This window comes from Anoplophora glabripennis, unplaced genomic scaffold (assembly GCF_000390285.2).
Source record: "Anoplophora glabripennis isolate ALB-LARVAE unplaced genomic scaffold, Agla_2.0 scaffold40, whole genome shotgun sequence".
Classification (NCBI taxonomy): Eukaryota; Metazoa; Arthropoda; class Insecta; order Coleoptera; family Cerambycidae; genus Anoplophora; species Anoplophora glabripennis.
The window spans coordinates 1,594,876-1,616,167 of record NW_019416268.1 but is presented as its reverse complement, the minus strand read 5'-3'; the positions used below and the strand labels follow the sequence as shown (position 1 = coordinate 1,616,167).

Sequence of the window (21,292 nt, the reverse complement as noted above, 5' to 3'; positions counted from 1 at the left end):
TAATTTGTTGCTTTTTAATAAATAATGCATACGCCTATGTCCCCCGGCTCAGTTCTGACAGCTCTTTTTATGACTTTTAGGGACGTTTTTTCAAAAAAAAGTGGGATTTCTAGAAAAAAAATCGGACACTCATTGTGCATAGTATTCAATCAATTTAAACTGATATTTAAGACTATTTAAATAATTAAAAAGGTTTTCTTCAAAATGGTGGCGGTAACAATTTCGCGGATAATGCAATAATCTTCCAATATTGGGACACTTAGCGTCCTGTCAGGGGGTTAACGAGAACTTGAAAAAAATAGCCAAAAATCGGAAATTTTCGAGAAAATCGGGCGTGTTATACTATAGACTATTAGACTACACAGTAGAGTACTTTTTCCAGAAATTAGATATTTTTATTCGTTTTTTAGATAACCAGATCGGGAGTTTTCATACGGGACATCCTGTAAATTTGTTTGTAGTCTACTGTACCGTGGCGCCACCTGCTAGAATAATTACGAATTTATCAATAGTCTCTCCACCAAGAAGTAGCAGTTATCATTACTGTAAAATCGTATTTCTTATACCTACTATTTTAAATATATGAATAAAATACCCGCCGTGAATTTTTCCTATTTCTTTGTTTTGAAATTGAAAGCAATAGAATAACAAATTGACTCTAGGAACACTGATTATTCCATATCTTCAGAAACAATTTACATTTGTTTGATTCTAACATCAAGAGATATTAAAGAACTTGACTTATTTATTATTTACAAAAGTTAAAATCAAATAAGGTTCGTTGGGAAAATTATAAACCATTTATCTTTCAACATAAATTATATTTAATTGAAAATGTGGGAAAATATGATATGTTAGATTACAGTGAAAACACTGAAGATATACTGTGGAAAAGCGTACAAACGTACATGTTTATATCCTTATACATAGAAAAATATTTAACAAATATATACAATTTATTTTCACCCACGTTAAAACAGCTTTCGGTTTTAAACGAGTGGTACTTCATGGAATAGCCACAGAAGGCAGTTTGACAATTTGAATAATTTCAAACAATTGATTAAAAATAACTATAACTGAAGATAGTATACAAATTCTACACTATTATAAGTACACTTTATTATCTCATTATTGCATGTTTGGAGACTTGCTTCTTCCATAAATACTTTTCTCTAATGACTCTGGGTATACCCTATTTTTATTTACGATACATTGCCATTTAAATGTTTAGTAAATAGAAATATCTGTGGTAAAAATATGATAATTAATGTTTGCACATTATTTTTATATAACCATCTGGCTTCGCTATTTGGATATTCATTTTCGAAATATCTAAAATTAATTTGTCAAAATGCCTGCTGGGTCTCCATAAGTGCAGATAATATTATATTGTTATATGAATATTACACTTTGGCACAGAAAAAAGGTGCATTTATATTAGATATATAAAATAGTGCGATATATTATGACAAATATTCTCTCCTGGTTTGTATAAAATGTCATTTTTGCTTCCTTAATTAAAGCAAAAATATCAATTTAAATAAAACAGAGGACAATACAGGTACTCATGATAATTTTATTATATGAAAAGTATGAACAGAATACACCTGGTATAAAATTATGACATTTTTTATCATAAATATTTTAAATTTCCTTTTAACAAATTTTGATTTTAAGATATGTGGAAATAATACCAAATGTGACCAAAAAAATTGTAAAATTTTAATGTTGATGAATTACTCATAATTTTATAGAAGTATTTATATAATACACATAAAATAAAAATAAGTTAAAAGTTTTTTTACATATGTACAATATTTAAAAGAGTAACTATCCTACTGCTTAATGGTCATTCAGTAGCGTTAAAAAAATATATAAAATCACAATTTTCAAAATACTTGGTTCGTCCCTATCTAAAATAAAATGTTTCAAAACTGTTTCTTTTGATTTTTCATAAACCAGATGCAGAACATAAAAATAATAAATTTAATGCTTAAATATCACATTTTCAAAATTCAATCAGTTAAAAAACTACATTTTTCCTTGAAATTCAAATGCCAGCATTTGTCATTCCATAATGTATATCAAATCATTTATTAATCCAGACTAAGATAAGAAGTTGATGTTTCCGATAACTATTTATAGTAATGACTTCCAGTTTTGAAACACTCATACATTTTATGGCAAGTTTATAAAAAGTGTGATACATCTATTCATAAAAACTAACCATAATGCCCCATAAGTTTAAAAAAAAAGATAAAACTTCATATAAAAATGTAAATATCGATATAAAAAAATTCACCCTGTTCAGGTCGTTTTAGAGTAAATAAATCACAAATGTTTGTATAGAAAAGCAGCTTATTATTTATTGTTATTATGCAAAAAAGTAAATTGTCACATCCATTTCCAATTTTTTATGCAACACTTTTATTTTTTCCTTATTTATTGGGTAGTACAGTACACATGTGAAAAAATTAAAAAAATACGTAATGAAATAAAGCCTTCCGCTAAAAGGATCAGTCAGACATTTTTGTGAAAATAGTTTTGCTTCACTAAAAATTTGACACAAAAAAAGCAAACAAACACAATAAACATCCCTAGAGATCCCGCACTATAAAAAGTTGTTAATATTTCGAAAATCTGTTTTCCGAAATTATAACTTTTCCTTTTTAATTATTTTTAGCAAGGCAAAAGTGTCTTCACAAAAATTGATCTTTTTGACACAAGGGTTTATTTCAATTATTTTTTCACAGATAAGAAAAGAAAAACTTTTATTTTATGAAATTTCCATCTCAGTATTACTTGATATAAAAGATTGTCATTTTAAAAACATCTGTTATGGCGATCTGAAATAAATTCTTAATAATAAATAATAAACTGCCTTTATCAATAAACGGAATACCTGTGTAAGAAAAATAAAAATCACTCAACTAAATTGTTTGAATCCAAAACAAATTACATGTTTTTATAAAACTTACCATTTACTCCTGTAATACGATAAATTAAATGACTAGCTATATAACCAAATATTATCTCTCTGTTAGAGCGACACCATGTTTATAAACTACTAAATCTTTGTTTTCAAAATCAAAATAGGCAGTCAGATGAAACGCCATGTTGGAGAGTACAACTATATACTCCGATAAAGCAAACAGTGTGTACACTAAAATAAAAATACATTAATTTATATAATTACTTGTTAGCGCAAACTACTCACCATAAGGTTCACACAGCGAATTGTGCCTCATGAAAAAATACACAGCAGCAACAATGCACATTATATTAGTAGCTAAGAAACGTTTTTTCCACTTCAAACTAACTCGAGACTGTTTTTTGTACCTACTCTGCAGAATACATGTTAAAACCATGTACATTTCCGATCCCAGGATAAAAGTAATGAACGCCTTCTCGTGCACAGCTAAAATAAAAACTATTTTATTATCACTATCACCTCAGAACAGTTAGTATACCATAGAACTTTGACGAAGTGAAAAACGATAATGTTATCAGTGCTATGTTTTCCACGACGTTTAAAAAGAAAGCTATCTGTCCAATCCATATATCCTGAGGAAACAGAACACTAAAATGGTGGTGTAAATACTCGACTGCTATGTAAAACCTTGGGGCAGCGTGTATTGCTATGGCACCTTGCCAAATTTCTCTTTGTGGAGAAAAATTTCCAATAGCTGCAGATATGGAGGGTAACATATTATACACTTGACAATGCGTGTATGTAGCACTCTCGAAATTAAAAAGGACGGAGTAACCAATACAAAATACAAATGCTAACAAAGGGAAGCATACAGTAATCAGTGCAAACTTTTCAAAAGGAATTCGGAAGTAAGGAGAAAACTCGTATTCACTGTATAATAAACCATAACGGGCTTCCTTAGACATTTCTTAAGTTCAGTTTGACTAAGTATTTCTACTTTTAAACGTTCATTTTAATTAACTATGGTTATGTTTCTGCTTCTCGCACAATGACCTGTCAAAATTGTCAAAATAGTTTCGATTGTCAATAAAAAAATAGTAGTAGTATTGCAGTTTTAACAAAAAACCAGGCAACACATATTTTCAAAGGCTTGTATAGTTAGTTGCATAAGTTCCAAAGAAATTGTAACATGAAAGTATGAACCTATATAGTAAACCCACTACTTTATTCGAGATTATTTACATTATAATTAAACAAATGCATCAAAATAGCACTAATAAAACTTCAGAAACCTCGGAATATCTCAAAAATAACTAAATATATCAAAATACCTCCAAAGTTTTACAATACCTGGAAATACCTTGAAAACAGAAACTTATCTAAGTACTTCCAAAGGTTAAAAGGTTAATTAATGACCCCAAACGCCAAAGGTCAAGGTTCTTGGTATAGCAAAAAATAAGTGACCCCAATGGCCAAAGGTTAATAACCCTGGAAGTGAAGTCCCGAGCGACTAAAGCTTTTGCTCCCCGTCATTTATCTTTGATATTTGATTATTGATTCTGACCTTTCAAGGTACATACATACATATTTAAACATTTTCTATTTGAAATATTTCCGTTTTTGAAAGGGTCCGATGCATTCTGTAGTTTTTGAAATATTTTTTCCATTTTAGACTATTTTTGGATTTGAACGTATTCTGATGCCATTTCTACTATTTTGATGTATTTCCCACTTTTTTAAATATTTTCAAGTTGTTCGTTAAACTTTAACTGATTTGCATTTTTATATTCTAATGCTAATGTCTTCGTGATGAACTTTAAAATTTTCTATTGTTTTCTATATATTTTATAGTTATTCTGGTGCTTTCTAGCAATTCAAAAGTTGATTAGAGGAATTGTTAAGCCATTTTGAAGCGTTTCGAAATTATGTATTCCAAGACTGTTTTGATGTATTTTGCTTTTAGCCAAAGTTACCCCGAAGTCCATCTGCGAGTATGTTTATAAAATGTTATTTCAATATTTTGTTTGCCTAGTTTTGTAATACTTTTATTGTTATTTAATTAAAAAAGTAATACACATTTAAAATTGATAGCGTTTTGTGATATATCAATTACACATGTTATTCAATAAACTTTTATTAAAATCGATACATATTTAACCTTTCTATAGGCATAATTTTAATTAAAATAAATAAAAGGCACAATCTATACAAACTTTATAAATAAAATTCTTATCCCTGTCCATTTTAAAATACAAAAATAAAGTATCACAATCCAATCATCACTTTCTTTTACCATTACAATTCCATGTAGAAACTCTTCAACGAACGACTAAAACTTGTCATAATATTGGTCAATCACAAGTCACTACCTAGTTACAACATTAGAATAAAATATTTATAAAATTTGTTACACAACATAACTGGATAACTTTCATTATTAGTTATATATATCATATATCTACAACTATAAGGCGTATCTTGTTATAAAATATATTTATATATCATATATATATATATATTTGGTCGCTTTTTCTAAGGCCTATTTTTAATAGCAAAAATAAAAGGAATTTGGTGAACAATTAGGTACAGTTTTAATCTTACATTTCATAATTGATATTAAAAATTCAGCCTTAATTTAACAATACATTATCTTAAGACAGATAGGGTAGGATAAAAGTAAGAGATATATTAAAATAACCTTTAAACAATTAATCAACAATATTCTCCGCAAAACTGGTTAAAATGCCTCAAAACAACAAACGGTAAGGAAAGATAATACTTCAGAGGAAATTCCGATGCTTTAAAAGTCCTACAAATGTTCCATTGAAAATATTCATGAACGATTAACGAACATTTTACATGCATCTCTACATTTTGTAAAAGTAAAAAACAACTTACAGAAATTATTATTATTATTATTATTAGAATTTCGCAAAAATTCTGATGTTCTTTGAAAAATCTAAGAATTATTTATAATTTTCGCGATTAAAAATCAAGTTTATTTAGAATTCCGACAAAATAAATATTTTAGAATTATAATTAAAAAAAATATGACATTCAGCGCAGTACCTCGTAAATAAAGACCAATCACAATTATAATTTCAAAAATCTTTTGGAAATTAATGCAATTCCCTGACATTTCCAGACTGAACTCTGAATAGTCCAGGAAAAAGAGCTGAGTAATGACCATTTCATGACTTTTTGTTTCAGCAAGCTGAATTTATCACTATAGATGCTAAATATTATGTACAAATAACATATTAGTTTTCACAGTCATAAAAATGGGGGGAAAATTATTTAGAGGGTGATTAATTGTATAATTTTTACGTAAATTCACGTTTTTCGCTTATAACTTTTTTCCGTTCATTTCCAAGAGAAAACGGTAAAATACTCTTTTTTCGTCTTCAAAGGACCTAGGTATAAAATTAGCCCTCGAGCGTCAAAAAATATTGATTAGATCAAAAGTTATAAACAGAAGAAGTTTATTTATGACTTTTGAATTAAACATTTATAAACTGCGTTATTATTACCAGAACGTTTTGGCACCGCATCCTCTCAATCTTTGCCTCTGTCTAATACTTAACTCATACGAAATCTGAAATCGGTAAGTAGAATAGTTTACAAGTTATGGCCTTAGAAACAAATTAACCAGTTATTAGTCTGGGCGATCCCGAGCATCTTCCACAATCGCACTGATTTTTTTCATGGTAGATTTCATAATAATACATTGAAATCTATCATTTGTTTTTCTAAATTTCAAATTTGCAACCTGGAAATTTTTTAGCCAGTCTGTAACTCCGTTATTTTTCAACAAATCTTGATGATTTTTTTTAACTTAAAGCTCTTTTCATAAGCTTTCCGAATATGTAATAAAATAATATATAACTATATCACGCGTGTGCGTCATATATTTCATTTTGCAACTAAGGCTAAAAAATAAAAAAAATACCAGGTTGCAAATTTGAAATCTAAAAAAAATGATAGATTTCAATGTATTATTCTGAAATCTACCATGAAAAAAATCAGTGCGTTATAAGGCCATAACTTGTAAACTATTCAAGTTGTGAGTTATTAGACAGTGATAAGGAATGAGAGGATGCGATGCCAAAACGTTCTGGTAATAATAACGCAATTTATACTTGTTTAATTCAAAACTCATAAATAAACTTCTTCCATTTATAACTTTTGATCTAATCAATATTTTTTGACGCTCGAGGGCTAGTTTTTTAGGTCTTTTGAAGACGAAAAAAAAGTACTTTACCGTTTTCTCGTGGAAATGAACGGAAAAAAGTTATAAGCGAAAAACGTGAATTATACAATTAACCACCCTGTAAACAATCTTCCCCCCATTTTTATGACTGTGGAAACTAATATGTTATTGTACATAATATTTAGCATCTAGTGATAAATTCAGCTTGCCAAAACAAAAAGTTGCGTCCAACTAAAATAAATGTGAAGCACCTGCAAAATGTACTTACATGATATAATTGTTGCAAAATTATAAAAAACACGATAAAAGTTTTCATTATTCTCGAATGTTCTCATGAAAATGTTGCATATTACCCATTTATTTCAAAAATTCGAGGTGCTTATTATTTTTCAATGTTTATAAAAGCAATACCTAAAAAGTAGTTATTAAAGTAAGGCATATCGCTTGGGTAACGAAAAATTTTGGAAATTCAGAAAAAGTTTTTCTTTTAAATTATCAACGAGACTATTTACGCAGTTTTCTTCATGCACAAACATTCATGAATATCCTCAAGTGCACATTTACAACAGTAATTGCGATCATTCATATATCTTACAATATCGAAATATTTCTGCGGATATAACACAAAAATCTTCCTTTACTTTTACTACAGAAATGGAAGTAAAATGTATAACTTTTAACCAATTTCACTGGAGACCATAAACTTACGTACAACCTGTGATGTGTCCGTAAAACCTGCAATAAGCAATTGTCTTTCTGTCGGCAATTACAAACGATAGTGTTTTAAAACAACCGAGATTATAAACATGATACATTTTTATGCTAAACAATGTAAATGGTAAAATAAAATTGGATTTTCACTATCGGAATTCAATTCCGCATGTGTAAATTTCTTCACCACAGTTCATACTTGCAAAAAGAGTGAAATTAAACAAATTTCCATAATAACCGTTATCCTGATAACTAGATCGGTATCAGATCGACAAATAATTTCAAATCTCATTACGCTAAAAATTATTGCATATAACAGGAAAAACAAACCCTTAAAATATTAAATATATAAAAATATGACTATATATAAATATTAATATGATTTGGTATACTTATGATTAGAAGGTTAACATAACAAAAACGTAACGACATAAAATACAAAAAAAAAAACAATTACCTCTAATCTACTATAAATTACAACAAAAGAAATATTAACCATCATAAAAATATTTAATTACATTCTTGATTGATGTTTAAAAATTCTGATATGACATAGTGATGCAAAATCCAAAGATTTCAAACAAAGCGTTAGACGCTACGTTCGGCAATACTCGATTTTTTTTCAAAATTCCCTGATACAGAGCTTGTATTTCTGATCCTAAAATTTCACATCCCTACTATAAAATCATTCAGCAGTAACAACAAACGATCTTATTAGAACAAAAACGAGTACCAAATTATTCTGGTAACATAACGCAACACAAGGTATTTTCTGATTACCTGCTAAAAATATGGTACCAACAAAGTGTATATAATTTCCTAAAAAACTCATGAAAAAAGAGTTTCAAGGAAAATTTGGTATTGTATTTAATAATATTATTTAATTATTAATTAATAAAAAATAATTTGGGTAATTTGCCATCGTACTGCAATTATATTACAAATAAGATTCTGGCATGTCTTCAGGAAACACCTTGTATAATCCTGATAAATTTTTCAAATAAGCGAGAGCAGCAGGACAAAAACATGGATTAATAATTACGACTAAACAGTTTTATGTACTATTGAGGTATAGATTTTGTTATTGCTTGTATCAGCAGCAGAAATTGGATGAACCTTGTGTAATTTTTGGTAAACCGTATCCTTAGAGGAGAAATCTTACTTAGAAACGAATTCTTAGACAAACTGTCAAAGGGAAATCTATTACATGCATTTATTAAACGGGAAGTTAAAAATGGAAATCTTATTCGCTTATATTTTAGTGATTTTTCGAATCTCAATATATTTCTATAACTGGTGCAGTAAAAACAATCCTCACTTGGAATTAGTAGCAAAAGTTAATTTCAATCTTCTTTTTAAACTTGAGAAAAGAGCATGTGCAATGCTCCAATAAAGTTGGACGCAACCACTGATCTGTGTTTACTGGAGTAACCACTGGTATATGCTCACTTCAGTAAGTGTCTATATCAATGGTCAACAAAGAAAGAAAACTTTTCATGCCATCTGTCGCAGGATCGTCTATACAGGAGTAAACAGTATGTCTGGAAGACAGAAGAGCAAGCAATACCCAAAAAAAATTGTTTCCTTTTAAAATTTATGAACTCTTAAAATTGCCGAACCACTAAAAATCAGCCCCAACATCGTAGTTATTCAATTTTTTGATAACTAATTGCACGTGCCTAATTTTTGAAATATAATTTTTGTAAATATTTGTACACTAAACTGATTATATCACAGCATTGAGAATGAATCAAATTCAATGGAATCTCAGAAATTATTAAAGATAAGAAAAAAAACTAATGATGATTTTCAAGGCAAATGCAACTGTTAAATTTTTTACAAAAATCAATTTTTCCAAACAAAAATTTTAAAGTATGGAATATGAAGAGTATGGTGTAAATGTTATCTTGATATTCCTGAACTGTAAAAGTTATGGGTGATTTATCATGAAGTTGACAAACGACCAGGTTCCCAAACGTGTTAATTCTTCGACAAATTTCAAAACATACTCGAAACATACTAATCAGACAGTTAGACAGTAACCAAAATATTCGAAAAACGTCTCGATTAATTGCTTCCAAAATTTGACACAATATTTTCGAAATTAAGGTTTAAAAATTAATGTAAAGTTCAATCAGCCACCATTTTGTGAATGTTTTTTGTTGTTTCAGATCAAGTGACTGGATGTAATTTTAGGAACCGGAGATCGTGTCACTAAAATACTCATTTTGGGGCGATCTCCCATCTCTGTTACTAAGGAAGATACACAGATGAATTAAAGAGCCAATTTAACACTGGAGCCAATTTTTAGAGGTGCGATAATTTTGTCCAGAAGTTTACTTTAGAATATCAGTTTTGTTAAAGTGAAGAGACGTACTCTATCAACTATAATCATGATATTAAGTTAACAAACACCTTAAAAATACGTGTAATACTATTACTCTGAGATTTGTTCGTTGATCTTTTCGGTATTGGCGGCGACCTCGGCGAGAGTCGCCAAACCCAAAAGGTCACTACTTAAGCCCACCTCGTTCTCTTTTTTACCCAGGTGAGTGATGCTCTGCTTGTTCTTTCTCTTTTTGGACCCGACCGGCTGAGTCTCGGTTCGGTTATCCAATTTCTGCACCTTGTGTTTGGAATCCCCGTCAGTCTTAATGCGTATCTTACGTTTTTTGCTTTCGCGTTTCCTCTGGAGGAACTCGTCGTAACTCAGGCATGGAAGATTTGAAATCCTTAAGTCTAAGTTAAAATTAGGTGGGGAGCTCTTATTGCTGCCCTCTGAGGTTTCCGATATGCTACGTGCTCTTTGATTTGTTGTGTCATCGTTATCGTCAGTTTGATTCTCGAAATCTAGTTTTACGTTAGTACGTTCCGCTAGGCGCTTAATAGTATTACCTAAGTCTAACTTTGGTGTTTCCGGTTTAATATTGTTATTGAGAGAGTTCAATTCGGTTTCGATTTTGCTCTCGATTTTGATCTGCTTCTGCTGCATCAGTTTGTTGTCGCGCTTGTTGCCCAACAGCCTTCCCTCCACCATGAATATTTCGTACCTTTTGCCCTTACACATCCTCTCGGATTTTCTCACCTCCTTCAAGCCATTCTTGTCCAGAAGGTCATCAGATTGTTCACATTGTTTGGCAAACATTCCATCAACGACCTGAAATAATAACAAAAATTTAATATGAAAAATGATTAAATCCCTATATATTAAAAGCTGCAGGTTACTCTTGCTCCCACACTGTGTCTCAAAAAAGAGACATTTTACATTGTTAAAGACTTTTTCCACGAGCCACTTCCTTTTTACGATGTGGGTACTTACGAAGGGGCTTTTCAGCATTTTCCTAGATAAATTTTCGTTTTTTTTGCAGCCCCACTAAGAACGGAAAATTTTCGCTGTAAAATAGAAATGAGTCAACAGAACCGCCCATCATCGAAAATCTAAGAACCAGCTGAATTTTGCACTTAAAGGTGTTTTTTTGAGTCAATCGGATCACGATGAGTTATTTTGCCGTTAGGCCTTGGCTCTGATCTTTCAAGGACTATTTTGTAGTGATAAAACTTAAGTTGAACATTTTAAATTTTGTGTTTATGCCTGCGGAGACCCAAACACATCACAACTTAACAGTTTAGACTTGACGCAAGTTATTTATTTAAGCACGTTTACTTTTAACTTCTATTTCTTTTCAGTGCACAAAAATATTCAATCAAATAAAAAACGTCACAATGTCAACTCACCTTATTCACCAAGTCCTGCTTTGTCATGTTACTGGGTTCACTTTGGTCTCCTAAGACATCATCAGCCTCTTCCCTAGTCTCAGGTAAAATATTCCTCGAGCAACCCTTATTCTGCGAATAGTAATCGAAGAACCTTTTCTTTATCGGCTTGGGAGGAGTATTTGACTGTATGTTACTGACAGGCGTTACAAAGGTGCTGTGGTACCTATCCAAATTGTCGCTTGTTTTGTACATGTCAGTGGCTTCATCTGTCTTATGGTAGCTGGTGTCTAAGCTGTCATTCATTTTGTGGTTATTGTTGTCCAAGGTGGACTCTGTTGTACAACATTCCGTCTTTGGTATAGTGTTAAAATTATTGTTCATAAGAGAAGTCAGCCCGCCGAGCTGAGACTCGTCAGCCAGCTTTCCCGGCGTGAATTCAGATAGGTGGTTGTTGGAGGGACTAGATAAGGGTGGTGCTACTTTTGTGGCTGTCGTTGGTCGGGGAATTAAGGTACGTAGTGGCGGTGCCGGTAGTTTATACCATCTGAAGTTGGGGTTTGCGGAAAGAAAGGCATCTTTATACTGAAAATGCAAAATGCTTGTTTTAATATACAGGACGGTTCCTAAGTATATACTTTACCGATTATGAGGTTGATCACTTTAAGGAAACAATTTCTTTTTTAAACTTACAGTTTTTCAAAATCATATATCCTTAAGACAAATATCTTGAAAGATATTTGACGTAGATTAGTAAAACTTCAAAATTTACTGAATTTGTATACAATTATATCAGAAATACTTGGAGATATCATGAAGATCTGGCACAGAGTATTTTGGAAATTTAATCAATCTATTTGATTAAGAATTCTATTTTATTGATGTAAAATACTTGCAAAGTTTCACTTAACTACATATTTGTTTGCCAAGCTCTAATATTTTTTCAAGTGTATGTTTATTAAAATAAATTATTCATGTTGTTCAATACTTTGTAATAAATTGTGTTTCGTTAAAGCAACTTGTTTAAGTTAAATGACTAATCTGCTTATGTTAATTGTAACATACATACCAATATAATACTGTTATTATTGTTTTAATATGGGTTCACAGCTAGTATATTAATTGCTTTAAAAACATACTGTATATTTTCAAGCAGATCCCATCAAACGTCTTCATATTTGAACATACATTTTTTTAGTAAATACTTTGAATTAGTAAATTTCCCGTTATTAATAGAACCATGTAGCAATTTCTAGGTCATCTGAAAGAATGATCATTATATGGATTTTAGAACTTTCTTGTTCATTTCTCTAAATATGTGCTTTCATTTACATTTCATTTAATCGCGTCTCTTTCGCTGAAGAAGATAACATTTGAACCTTTTTTTATCTCATAATTCAACTACTCGAAGGAAAGTGGCACTCCCTGTAGGATGGACTAGAAATGTGTGGTGCTCGATTATTTAATGCACGACCTTGAGTAAGTAAGATGAACGTTCAACCTGTAAGTCTAAGATTAATAGAGACGTCTGAGCTGTAATACGTGCAAATCTACTCTGAAAACTTTTTATCTTCAGTACATAATTGGGTCGCACTAGGAAATTTTCTGTGTAATTCATTTACGGCAAGTTGATAATGGATTTAATATTTTTGTTGCTATATTGTACGAAAAAAGCCGAACAAGGTCAACAATGTTATTAATTATGCAAATATATGAGACATTTAAGAATTTATCATCAGTTGTACAGAGCATTATTTGACGTTATGCATATTCTGCTATTTTCTTTTGATGAATGAGTGAAATACATAGCAGATTTAAGAATATTTCAATTTCTTTTTATTAAGTCAACTATATTTTTATCACTTTAATTTCTAATTGTTCGGATATTATTAATATCTATTTGTATTGATGAGGGAAGTCAGTAATTCATTTAGACAAAAAAAAGTAATACATTTACTTATATGCAGCTTGTTAATGGTGCAGAGATGTTCTTTATACATTTTAATCAAAATTAATTGCAGGAACTACTTTCTAAGTTCTTTAAAATGTCTGATAAATTCTAGAAGTCATAAAAGGATACGATAATTCATATCTTATCAAATATTGCCCTCCCACGTTTAAATATTTTTAGATGCCTGAATGAAAGGAAAACACACTTCGATAAATGCAAGTCATACATGCTCCATTATACAACTTTATTCAATCTCAGCCTGAGCATTTTCCAAACAGATTCCATTGGGTAACAAAATACATATAAAAAGTTTCATCAATTTCAGGCATATTAGCAGTGAAAGTGCGATAGTTATAGTGATGCATAAATATTAAATAGTTTACTTTGTAGGAATAATTTAATGGTTGTCTATCAGACGCATTCCAGCCAGTTGGTCAAATCATAAAAATAAAAAAGCTGTTGTACTTTTGATCAAATTTTCTGCTCTTAGGAAAAAATACATGTCAAGAATATGTGTCGTAGTTGAAAATTTTTATTGGAAGTCTTAGAATGTAAATTACTGGGGGGAAACCGCTGATTAAGTTTTGTACATTAAAATACTCACTTTCATAATTAAATACTCAATTATTACTCAAATAACGGAAAGAGATCTGAGTTTTAAACCTAAATATTATTAAAACGTTACTCTATGGTAAATTGTATTTTTTTTTTTTCATTGCTAATAAAGGCTTTTTGACACTCGGTTAAATTTTTACAGAATTTTTTTCACTTGAATATAATTATGAAATCTTACGAAAGTTTTTTCTATTTGATTGATTTTTTCTATTTAATAATGATTGGTGCAAATTAAAGTAGTCAGATTTCATTAAGGAAGCGTATCAGTTTTTAGAAACAATAGAAATCTTCTATGCTCTATTACGTAGAAAACTTTCTTGATTTCAAACAAAATTTGCAAAATAAAAAATTAAAATAGGTGTAGTTTCCCCTGAGATCTCAAAAAGGGTTGCAGATTATGTACAAAATATATTTTTTTTCATAATCTACTGATAAATACAAAAAATTGTTTCCTTTTCACTAAACTTCTATTTTTTTAAAGTTACATCATGTTGAAGTCAACATTATAATATTAAACAATGTATCACAGATCAAACTGAAATTGAACTGCAAAAAACTTATGAATAGGTTTGCTGCGTGTTTGTTGTATTTTAATTTAACACATATCTATTTCACTTTTTATATATTTTTTAAATTATTAAGTGTTATTGTCACAAAGACTTGTTTCAAGGCAGGTAAACAACTTGAAATGTAAGTTTTCAGTAAAATTTCTGCATTCTTTATTGGTTGCACTACGTAAGAATTTCAAAATATTTATTGTAGTAGAATTAGTGACATTTAAAATGGTCATATTTTGATAAAGAACTTTTTTGATAAAAAAATTCCAAATGAAATTTCGAGATCTCGAAAGGAATTGAACATGTACTGGATGTTAATTACCCACTCATGCCAAACTTTAAGGGTGGATTTTAAGTGAAAAATCAATAAAAAAAGTTCCTATAAACACCTGCTTGGTAAAAATATCATATTTATCTAAATATTTTTTATGATGTTTGATATAACTTAATGAAACCTGGAATTAAAGTGTTTATACAAACTAATTTTTGTATTAATTTGTATTGTAGAATTACCAATAAAGGGTGGCTGATATTAATACCCTGTATATACACTACGTCCCTCTTATCACATAGAGGCGTATAATCCAAGAAATGGATATACACATACGCCTCTACGTGATAATAGGGACAACTAGGGTGGCCCAAAAAAAACGAATGTTTTTTTTCGTGTCTCTTGTGAAAATATGTTAGTTTATCATGTTTTAAGAGCCCCCTCAATAAATCAGTTCAAAAAAAATATTTTAGAGGTCGCTCAAGATTTTTAAAAATTTCCAAAATCGTCAAAAATTGAATTTTTTTTAAATTTTTTTTCTCGTTATTTCATCATTTTCTAGATTGAAAAAATCTCAATTCTGAAAATTTCAAATTGATATTTTAATTTCTAAAGGTCACTCATAGTTATTTTATCTTTAAAACCCAAAATGTTTTCGAACGACCTCTAAAAATAAATATGAAGGAACTAATAATTTTTTTTTATTGAATAGAGAAAATTTCTCGAAATAAAATTTACTATCACACTGTATCAAATATTTATAATTTTTAAATTTTTAAAATTTAAGTGTCTTGTGATTTATTTCTATTCTTTTGTTCATCAAATTCAATAAATAAAATTATTAGTTCGTTGATATTTAATTTTAGAGGTCACTCGAAAACATCGGTATAGATTCTATTTTGAAAGTTAAAATAATTATGAGTGTCCTTTAGAAATTAAAATATCGATTTGAAATTTTCAGAATCGAGATTTTTTTCAACCTAGAAAATGATAAAATAACGAGAAAAAAAATTTAAAAAAAAATTCAATTTTTAACGATTTTGGAAATTTTTAAAAATCTTGAGCGACCTCTAAAAATTTTTTTTGAGCTGAATTATTGAGGGGGCTCTTAAAACATGATAAACTAACATATTTTAAAAAGAGACACGAAAAAAAATATTCGGTTTTTTTGGGACACCCTAATATACACACACCTATTTACTTTTATTTGCTACATGAAGAAAGTGTAAAAAAATGGAAAACATCTGTTGATTATGAAAAAAATATACATTTTGCATGTACTATTTATGTAACCATTTTTGAGATTCTATGATAAGCTACCACTATTTTAATTTTTTTCTTTTGTAAATTTTGGTTGAAAGTACTCTATTGAAGCATAGAAATCCTGCCTTAAAAAACAGTTTAGATCTCATACTTTATTGTTAAGATATAACCACTTTCAGATTCACCAACTGCCACTGATTTAATGTTGGAAAAAAAATGAAAAGTTTATATATTGATTCATCACTTTACCTCTTTAGCTAAGTCGTTATAAGGTAACTTTTCGTCGTTGTGCAGCAAAGCCCACCATTCTCCAAGTATTTTGGTAACACCTCTATTCTCCAAATTGGGGTACCTCTCCCTAACAATGGGCCGATGCTTCTTACAGAATATCAGGAAAGCGTTTGGAGGCCTTCTAGCATGATGCGAAGGAGACTCTTCCTTGTCCAACTGCACTTCAACCTGTTCGTTTTTCGGCATTTGCTCCACAATCCCACTCGGTTTGCTTTCCACATCCTCGTGGATTTCCTCCAAAGGTTTTTCTTCGGCCCAGGTCATCTTAACGTTGTTAAAATTCACCATAGGCTCAACTTTCACTTTGTCCATCTCAAATTTATGCTTGGACCAGACCTCTTGCAGAGACTTCTCCTGCCCATTGGCGCTTATCTGGTTGTTGTTTTCTGTGATGGCTGTCTGCCTGCTATCGTTAAGAAACGTGTTCCTCGAAGGTGTTTCTGATAGGAGGAAGGGGTTATTGTTGTGGGATTTTAGGTATGTGTTTTGAACTGATAGGAAACTCATGTTATTGCTTAAAACGGTAAATTGTAGGACATACGTGGAATCCTGAAACAAAGAATAACAAATATGTAGGCTCTGTAAACATTGGTCAACCTGGTGATAAAAGTGTTGATAATATGACTAAATTAGTAGTTTAATAATTAGTTCTCTTTAGGTAAACGCACTTATATCAGTTCTATTTTGGGAGTGACAGGAATGGGTTCACTACTCTTATGGAAAAAATTTTATAAATGATCTTGGCTCAAATGGAAAAGTGACATGCCAGCTATTTGTTTTGTGTGGTATGTCTCTTGTAAATAAATGATCTACTTCAAGTTTCCAGTTTAACAGTTTTTAATGTGATAATTACAAATACATTGGTTCAGTATTAACTATTAACCTTAGTATTTTTTACATTTACTACACAGGGACAGGGTGTAAATTTAACTGAGATAACTTTGCTAGGGATAACAGTATGTGTTTCCCAGAATACTAATCTGAAATTATTTTTTTTTAATCAAATAAATAGTCAAAAGTTACAAATTGTTTTTTAGACTGCACTCAAATTCTTGTCTACGCCATCATTAGACAGCTCCGTAACTTGGTTGTATGTGTGCGCTTATTACTATTGCCCTTTATTACTTTTTAAACCAACTGTATCAAGTCAAGTAAAATAATTTTGTAAAATAAATTGCTTTTGTATGACTGGCATTTTTCCATATTTTTTTAAATTATTTATTTAATTTATTTAATTATTTATTATTTATTAATTATTTTAAAAAATTAATATTTTTTGTATCACTCGTTAAATATTACCTAATGTTTATAGGTATACAGATCTAGTTGCAGGTAAAACTAATGTACCTATAGGTATTTAAAATTTTTTTACTGTTCTATAAAAATACTCCAGATCAAATAAAAAAAGTTATATAAATACACTGACCATAACTATACCTTTTTAAATATTTGAAATATTGAAAAACTAAAAGCAGAAGCACCTTACCATTTCATCTTAACTCTATACCTAGTAAGCCAAGGGCAAAAAACAAATGGTTAACATTCGAATTCAGAGAATTGTCAAATATGTCATCACCCATTTACCACTGTATAAACAAAAAGTGCTTTTTGAAAAACAAAATACCCTGACATATTTCTTATTAAAATATTTTCAAAACCTATTAAATCTTTTATATTCTTTAAAAAAATGTTATTATTTACATTATTTAAAATATCAAAGTGTTGAAATGAATTACATTACATTAAAAATACTTCATTCTCCATTCTTTTCTCTTCCTTGTTGTAAGTAGGTATTATGCGTGTTACTTTTTTTGTACGCCCTGTATGCAATTGCTTAATAATTGCCAATAAAAATATCTATCTCCGACTTTGATAATTTGGGTAATGATTCCAGCTGTTGCACAATTTCGTTTTCAATTGTGTCATTAAAACAGTAGTTTCCGAGATGATTTCCCTGAAAGGTAAAATTGTAACAATTCCAGTTGACAATTTACTCCAGCCAACGTCCTAAAAGCAGTGAAAAGTCACTTGAAAGTCATTTATTTACAGCCCAATGGAAAGGTTTTACGATATAACTATCTTCAGTTTTCCCACTGTTTTCAGAAATTTAAAAATAATTGTGTACCTACATTCCGTCCGTTAGCGTTAAAACTATTTTCACTACCTAGATAAACATCATTCATAAAAATGATGGATCATCAATGCAGCAAGAACCAGTTTTGACATTCAAATGATGCCTTGTGAAAAAACTAAATATCTATTATAATAGTATTTTCCACTTTTATCACAGTTTATGCTTAGTATTAATACACATTTCATTCAAAAATTTCCTCGCGATCTCCCTTCAAATACAGCTCTACCCCACCCATGATTATCTAACTTGTGGTATGCCAAAAACATAAAATATGTTCCTAGGTAGTACTTTACTAAAAATATATTAAAATTAAACTGGTCTTGTCAATGATGTATTGTTCAGTGAGAAATTATGAAAATTAATACCTAAGCATTCTCAGCGTGTAAACAAAGCAACAGAGAAAAAACACAGATATATTTAAATGAGGAATTTTATTTTTAGAATAGTTGCTATTATAAAATGTGAATCATTCTCAATGAAGTAACTCAAGTTTATAAATTTATTAGAAGTAACCAATACCTAAATTTATTAATCTTGTATAAATATGCTTAATCAAACCACGATATTTCAAAAATAATTTTTATCTGTTCCATAACACACGGTAAACATAAGGTTCTTTATTATGTTTCAAGATTGTACCAGCTTTTGTTTTTAATCACGGCCTACCTAGTTATTTATATTAATATAATGTAAACAATTTGATTATTATTGTGACAAGCGTAAAAACTACTGAAAATTTGTAATGGCGGCGACATTACTACAAACCTTATTTAATGCTCAATTTGAATAATTGATCACTTTCAATGTCATACGAAGCGAAGAAAAATACACACAAATATTTTTAAGGATTGGGAAATATGAAGTGTCCTACTTGCCAACTTTCTCAAGAAAACTTAGCAGATGTTAACGCGAGTAATTTAATCGAAATAGATGAAAAAAACGTTTAATTACTTTACCTAATTGAAACCTGCTTAACTTTAATGAGGATAATTGAAAATGTATAATAATTCTAAACACAAATTCGTTCAAGGACAAATCTGCTATAAAATACGGCAACAAAATTCGCAAATATTTACATAAAATTTCGGTCAAAATGCATGCCATTACTTAAAATACCTTGTAATAAACATAATCTACGTGTTAGTAAATCAAAAAGTCTCAATTTAGTATTTAAAAGCAGCAGAAAACCTAAAATTTACCTTTTAACACAGTACTCCATGAAAACGCAATCACATGACGTCACACTTAGTTAAAATAACACTGAAACCGACAGTAATTAGCGAAACTATAAAACAAAAAGTAACCCTTTGTGAATTATCGAATCACAGAAAAAACACACTTATTATGTTTCTGTCATACTAAAAAAATCTACGGATCATTTATGATGAACCGCTTGAAAATGCAATGCAAGATGTCTAATGTTTAGATTGTCAGCTGTTCCCCACCATACCCCCACTACTTGAGGCGAAGCTTGACAAATGAATATCATTCGCCGAATCCCATTTGTTTTTTTATTATTCATTATTGCACTGAATTTGCCCTTGTGACATATATTTTTCTTTAGGGTTGGTTAGTGATAATTTTCAAATTTGTGGATTCTCCTAATATGGTACAACTCAGTTTTATTAGTATTTTTGATAAACTATCGGCATTTCCCATAATTATGCAAGATGTGGGCGGGGTCAGATTTGACAGTCATCTATTTTGTATACACAAATAAATACCTACTTGTTCTTGTTTGTACAAAATTGTTAAAGGTCATCGTTTAATATACAGAGTGAAGTAATACATTAAATTTATGCTGAGCTAAATTTAATTAGTTAGTACGACTAGCGTAGGCTTTTATTTTATTTCAACTTCACACTAATTTTAAGTAGGTACATATAATAAGTTCCACCTACGTCACAAAAATTGTATAGGTATTGTTTATGATTAATAATTATAGTACCTAGATACTTAAAAAAACAGGAAACAGCAAGTATTGGCTATCTAGTACCTATGGCTTCGTACAGACTGGATTGATAATGCATTAGAGAAAATAATGAGTTCATTATCATTTTGTTTATTTTCCAGTTCAGTCAAGACATCTGCTTGTAATAATTGTTAGCCCTACAGTCTACAGTGATTTAGCTAAGCTTGTTTCTGTTTCCGAGTCTGTCACCATTATTCTTTTTACACTTAACTATAGGGTAATAGTAGGTAAGTTGTAAAAGTACCTAAAAATACAATGGGTAGGTATCCTTAGGTTTTGACAAAAAAGTACCTATGAATTTTTCTAAACATCTGTTCAAATTTAAGTTACAGGACAGGTAAAATGAAATGAAACATTTATTGTACCTTTTTTAAATTCTATTTTTGCAAACATGCACTCAATATGGGTCATTAACAAATAAACTGCAATAGTTTTTTCTGTTACGGATTCATATGCAATACATTATGTTTGTGGTGTGGTTCATATTCTGTGAGTTCAATGATGATAACTGACACTGACAAGTGACAACTGATACTATTGCTTTTTGTTGAAACAGGAAACAAGTATTTAAAAATCAAATAATTAGAACCACGAGACGATAAATATACTAATTATTTTGTGAATACAGATAAACATTGCAAACTTTAGATTAATATGTAGGTACCTACATT

At 29.8% G+C, this 21,292-nt stretch overlaps 2 protein-coding genes across 3 annotated transcripts; both read right to left on the bottom strand.

Annotated features, from left to right (window-relative positions):
• Positions 1 to 806: 806 nt before the first annotated feature.
• On the bottom strand, positions 807 to 3,970 carry LOC108903244 (post-GPI attachment to proteins factor 2-like). Its single transcript, XM_018705343.1, has 3 exons — positions 3,471 to 3,970; positions 3,218 to 3,418; positions 807 to 3,163 (listed from the first exon to the last, which is right to left on the bottom strand). Exons 1-3 carry the CDS (start codon positions 3,895 to 3,897, stop codon positions 3,030 to 3,032), a joined length of 762 nt encoding a protein of 253 aa, XP_018560859.1. The 5' UTR covers positions 3,898 to 3,970; the 3' UTR covers positions 807 to 3,029.
• Positions 3,971 to 7,321: 3,351 nt separating this feature from the next.
• Positions 7,322 to 20,038, bottom strand: LOC108903274. Of its 2 annotated transcripts, none has more exons than XM_018705391.1 (4): positions 19,849 to 20,038; positions 16,474 to 17,064; positions 11,589 to 12,152; positions 7,322 to 11,010 (listed from the first exon to the last, which is right to left on the bottom strand). In XM_018705391.1, the coding sequence occupies exons 2-4, from the start codon at positions 17,020 to 17,022 to the stop codon at positions 10,291 to 10,293; spliced, it is 1,833 nt and encodes a 610-aa protein (XP_018560907.1). In that variant the 5' UTR covers positions 17,023 to 17,064; positions 19,849 to 20,038; the 3' UTR covers positions 7,322 to 10,290. The 2 variants fall into 2 exon arrangements, with proteins under 2 accessions (XP_018560907.1, XP_018560908.1); XM_018705392.1 differs by lacking the exon at positions 19,849 to 20,038 and adding an exon at positions 18,252 to 18,306.
• Positions 20,039 to 21,292: the final 1,254 nt, after the last annotated feature.